Source organism: Sphaeroforma arctica (genome assembly GCF_001186125.1).
Source record: "Sphaeroforma arctica JP610 unplaced genomic scaffold supercont1.452, whole genome shotgun sequence".
NCBI classification, from domain to species: domain Eukaryota; class Ichthyosporea; order Ichthyophonida; genus Sphaeroforma; species Sphaeroforma arctica.
Window position 1 is genome coordinate 66,019 of NW_014040106.1, and position 5,736 is coordinate 71,754.

Sequence of the window (5,736 nt, forward strand, 5' to 3'; positions counted from 1 at the left end):
ATGTGTGTGTGTGTGTGTGTGTCGTATGTATGTGTGTATGTGTACATGTATATATGTATATTTATATAATATACATATTTATACATATAGAATACATATATATGCATAGAACAGGTAATATACTTATTGTTTGAATGCTAGCGTTTTATTGAGTTGATTGTGCTGATCGCTTCGCTTTCAATATTGTATATTGGAATAGGTTAAAACTTCTCCATCAACATCGCATGTTGGGTAGCAACAAACTTGATGGTGTATTTTCGTACCGACTTCCACGACCAATCACTTGCCGCATTTATATATTTATATACCAGTAAATGTAACACATTCGTGTGCGATCCAATAAAGCGTGCGTTTCGTATGAGTTACTTATAACATTTTGAGCAGGGAGTCATGGCGCCTACTGAGCTCACCAGAGTAGGCAGCGTAGAGCCTTTCTGACCACAAGCTACTCCACTGGCGTCACTATCTACTTTGCGGTGATATTTCTTCCCGTTTCCAATCTTATACCGGGCCTCAGCTATATTAAGCTCAACCACATCTCGACCTGAAGAAGTTACCATTACCTGAATATTTCTCGCGTTGACCACCGTCGCCCTTGTGTCCTGCCTCGAGCAAGTGTTGGGGTACGAATCGGCCCCCTCAGACAGGACAGTGACATACACCTGAACGCTCTGATCGGGACTGCTCCTGGCCCTTTCAATAGTTGATGAAGATATCGCAGCAGCCCTCGCGCTATGTGCCCGTGTGTTAGGGTATGTAGTGCTAGTTGTTGTAGAAACTGAAGATGGATAGCATTTCGAGCAAGGCTTCATCGTTCCCGTTGATGTCACCTCGATAGGCAATGTACTGCCCGCCGAACCACACGCCACTCCGTCATCGTTGATGGAAACTTTGCGATGGTACGATTTTCCGTTTCCGATCTTAAAGACAACTGAAGCTGCATCATGTCCAGTCATACTACCGTTTGCAATAGAAATATCCCCTACAACGCCCGCCGGTTCTCTACTGTTCGTACTTGAACATGTGTTAGGGTAAGCATTAGCCACCTGGGGCAGGTTCCGGTCGCACGACTGTGTGTTGCGAACGAGACCGCTCGTAAGCTCTGTATTGGTGGGACTAGATATCGTACCATTGCTGGCAATAAGTGTTTGTGTACTGGGATTTGAAGTGCTTTGTAATTCTATAAAAGGAACATCATAACATTTCGAACAAGGCTTCATCGCACCCACAGATGTCACCTGAACAGCCGCCGTACGGCCTTTTTGGCCGCATGCAACTCCACTATCATTAACCGATAATTTACGGTGGTATGATTTCCCTTGTCCTATCTTGAATTTAAATAAGCTTGCATCTGTTGAATCTTGTGCACCTGATATGCCAATTGCATTACTAGTGCTCTGTGTACTGATCGTCAGTGCCGTTCCGGCCTGATCCGAGGGTGTGATCGCATGATGAACGTCGTTGCCAGGCAGAGTGGGATAGCATCGTTGGCAGGGTTCAAGCTTCAATTGCAAAGCTTCATCCGTGCTCATACAGAAGCTCCAATCCTCGCCACAGCTGGTTAGCTGTTCGCCCAGGGCATCTTTTTTATGGCTGTGGTAGCTTAGGTTCGTCCCAACGCGGTATACCCGTACATCGTGTAAACCTGCGTGATTTGAGTACACCTGAACAGTACCTGTATTACCCTGGATAGAGTCTATCCCTCCCTGTACAACTTGATTGCTTGTCCCATTATATGTACTGGAAACTTGACATCGACCAACACCAGCTGAATTGAATATCATGACAGCTTCGTCATCATCTACATCAACCGACACACCAGACCTGCTTCCGCTTGCTCTGTGATCATTGTTGGTGAAAATGGCTTCATCGTCCGACAACGTGGTAACCTTATAGTTTCTTTTCTCCATTTCTAGGTATTTCAATTTACCACTTATTTTACTGGATTGTATAAATGTGCAAACCTATGTCCTCGAACGCAGCCGTCGATGTTCCGAGAACGTATTGTGTGAATACAGGTCTTTACCAGTTACATATAATAACAAGCGATGCTTTCGAAGTGTGACATTTATAGGGTTACAACTTTCAGAAATATTTATTTACGATGCAACATTGGAAACAGACAGCGTGCACTTCTGCATGGAGTGCATGCAGTCACGCACTCAATTCAAATGTGGAGATCGTCCCATATGTACTCACAAGTCACAGAACACATCCTTCATGATGGCAAATATACTTCACAATATTTATTATGCAGTTCAGCAGTGGTTATTTTATAAATATAGTTTATTTTCCGTCATCTTGTTTTAATTTGGCAGAAGTCCATGTACATATGTATTTTTTAGTATGGAGCAAAAATATATATTTGATTTCATTTGAGAAGGGGTTTTTTGATAATTGTTTTGTTTTAAAAGAAAACCCCAAACCCTAAATAGTAAATACAAACTAGACAATAGATTATATTTTTCAAAAATACATTTTTTTACAAAATTACAAATACATGATTTTCCATTTTCCATTTTATTGAAAGCAAATATCATTGGATGATGATTTTTAAAAACTATGCTAAAGTGCGCATCCTGCTCTGAGTTCTCTTTCACGTTTACGTCACATACACCGTAGATTATAGATGTCCCAATAATAAAATGCTCCAGAGTTAAGGCAATAAATCTGTAGCATTCCTTCTTTCTATGGCATGTATACAGTGACAATATTGACTATAAATACACAGATACCGCATAAATAGCGAGTTAGCGACTTAGCCGTATTCTTGTGTTTTGGGGGGGAGAGGGGAGGGGGCATTTTTTGTAAAAACAAATATATTAAAAAAACCCAAAATTCGCACTTGCACTTCAAGGGCGGGCGCCAACCGCGGAACGAAGTCCACAGACTTAAAATAAAAATGTCTCGACGAGCATAGCCTTCTAAATTAGACAAACGAGTGTATTTAGTCTGACTGTCACCGCAGTGTAAATCACCGATTGTCCCAAATGTAGAACTGCATTTTTGTACTTTGAAATTTAAGCCAAGTCTAATATCAAGATTCCGCTGTTCACAGGCGTACATAATGTAAAACGATCATAAAGACTCTGCTCGTTAGGTGTACATATGCGGCTATTGCTCGTCAGACATGGATAAGGCTATCCAATATACATCAATATTTTTAGGCTATCCAATATACATCAATATTTTTAGGCTATCCAATATGCACCAATGTTACAAGTCAACAATATAGAATTCTCAATTTTTACCAGTATCAATATTTGCTGTAGTTTCTTGGGATCATGAAGTGATATAGTTTCCTGGGATATATCTCCGTGTGAGTGTTCAGACATGCAAACTCAGCTTTTTGCTATGCCATGTTAGCTTTACTAGATATTTTTGATATACACTCAGTATGAGGAAATAACTTCGCACATTTTCTTTGATATGCTTACGCCTGCGGAGCAAATATGCGTGAACAAGGCTGAACAGAACAACAAAATCGTCCCAAGTTAATCATAGCTCCACATGCATACATATACTTGCAAGAATTGATATTTATGAGTACTAATAAAACTTTATTGGTAAGCTGTATCTCTTTTATATGTTTTGAACTCCTAATTAAGTATTTGAATTATTATTTGCGGCGAAAAACTCCAATAAAGGCTCTAATACGACGTTATTTCCATTGACGAGCGTCACGTTTGACATGTCTGTCTGCAGTCCTATATAAAAGACTGGTTTGCTCTGTTGCTGTCGATAAAGGGTAGATTAAGATGAGATGGACAGTTGTTTGAGTCATTGAGTCCCTTACAAAGTAAAGCTAGTATTCTTTGAGAACACTTTATGTCTCCAAATATTCATATAAAATAAATATAAATAAATGCACATGACTCCGCATATATGCAGAACAACGAAAACTAATATATATATATTTCCTAATGAAACAGGAATTCCTCACAGAATTAAAACAGTGGACCATGATCCAACCTCCGCCCACTTCCGTAAAAACACAAATAGGGTTTGCACTCAGTTTCGCAACCCCTTTCGAAAATAGGGTATCAGAACGCCACACCAAAACGACTCGTCACACACGAAATGTAGTTTGTTCTGTTGCAAAAGTACTCACTGATGCAGGCCGAACGACTACTGATACATATACCCACTTATCTACGATTTACACCCACTTATGTATTATTTATACCCATTTATGTACTTCCTACACCCACTTCTGTACTATTTATACCCATTTATGTAATGTTTATACCCACCTATGTACTATTTATACCCATTTTTGTACTATCTACACACACCTAAGTACTATTAACACCCATTTATGTAATTTTTACACCCACTTATGTATTCTTTATACCCATTTATGTACTATATACATCCACCTCTGCACTATTTATACCCATTTATGTAATGTTTACACCCACTTATGTACTATTTATACCCATTTTTGTACTATCTACACACACCTAAGTACTATTTACACCCACTTATGTAATTTTTACACCCACTTATGTATTTTTTATACCCATTTATGTACTATATACATCCACTTCTGTACTATTTACACCCATTTATGTAATGTTTACACCCACTTATATATTTCTTATGCCCATTTATGTACTATCCACACCCATTTATGTAATGTTTACACCCACTTATGTACTACGTACACCCACTTGTGTACTACTTCTTACCCGCTCCTATCCGGGATATGTAGTTGAATATACCTGCAACACATCACGCACAAAACATCAACAGACCACACTTCCAGTAAAACACTCGATCCCTTCCCTCGTATTGTACTAGCCCATTAGTACGCTCGAAGAACCCAAATCATAAATTCACATCAGCACAGGATGCACATACGTACATACGAAACAAACAAACAAACGCACACATATGGCTATAAAAAAAACACGCGAACACACAAACACGCATATACCGACCACGAGTTTGCATACCTGTTTCCCATACACTGGCTGTAAGTGTAGCCTGCACGGAAACTGCTGTCCATCTTTCTTATAGTTCGTTATATCACTTATACATGCCTCGCCGTTTTCCAAGGCTTCCCTGAAGCGTGCCCGATGCTCGGGTTTTGTTTCCGGACCCTGTTGTAGTGGGCATGAACGCCTGTAGGCCTGAGAACTCGGATGCTTGTGGTGAAAGCTTTAGAACTCACATGTGTGCGAACGGGGCGCCTGTAGAGAATGCAAACACTTCAAACCGTTTGTGAGGATAACTACAGGACATCGATAGCGCCCGCCAGCGATTCTATCGCCAATGCCTTCTTTGCTCTCATGAATTATATAGCTCTACGTGTACAACCTGGCTATCAGATACGATGAATGTCTACTTACATTCCCACTTGCATACTTCTTGTGATGTATGGCTTACCTGTAGAAACCTGCAGTCCTTGCCCAGAGATTCCTTGACCGAATACTTGGTCTGCGACACGAAGTTGAAGTTGACAAAAGCCAGCGGCGCCTCAGGCGATGCCATCGTTGCTATGGTAACGCAGTACGGGAGCATATTTGCCAGAGATATCGTGATGGAAAACCAGGTCATATAAGAGCATGTCTTCTTGTTGACTACTCCAAAGTCCGTGTGGTATTTATCTACGGCATTCTTAAAATGGTTATCTAGTTCTCGTGGCGGTTTCGTCGTAAGGCTGCGGGTATACAGATGGAGGGGTCAGTATACTATATATATATGTAAATGGATATATATATATGTATGGAT

At 40.3% G+C, this 5,736-nt stretch overlaps 2 protein-coding genes across 3 annotated transcripts; both read right to left on the reverse strand.

Annotated features, from left to right (window-relative positions):
• Positions 1–124: 124 nt before the first annotated feature.
• On the reverse strand, positions 125–2,285 carry SARC_06373 (hypothetical protein). Its single transcript, XM_014299729.1, has one exon. The coding sequence runs from the start codon at positions 1,908–1,910 to the stop codon at positions 363–365; it is 1,548 nt and encodes a 515-aa protein (XP_014155204.1). The 5' UTR covers positions 1,911–2,285; the 3' UTR covers positions 125–362.
• A 1,261-nt stretch (positions 2,286–3,546) lies between these two features.
• SARC_06374 lies at positions 3,547–5,677 on the reverse strand. Of its 2 annotated transcripts, none has more exons than XM_014299730.1 (3): positions 5,392–5,677; positions 4,959–5,105; positions 3,547–3,729 (listed from the first exon to the last, which is right to left on the reverse strand). In XM_014299730.1, the coding sequence occupies exons 1-3, from the start codon at positions 5,560–5,562 to the stop codon at positions 3,604–3,606; spliced, it is 444 nt and encodes a 147-aa protein (XP_014155205.1). In that variant the 5' UTR covers positions 5,563–5,677; the 3' UTR covers positions 3,547–3,603. The 2 variants fall into 2 exon arrangements, with proteins under 2 accessions (XP_014155205.1, XP_014155206.1); XM_014299731.1 differs by having other exon boundaries at positions 3,571–3,735.
• Positions 5,678–5,736: the final 59 nt, after the last annotated feature.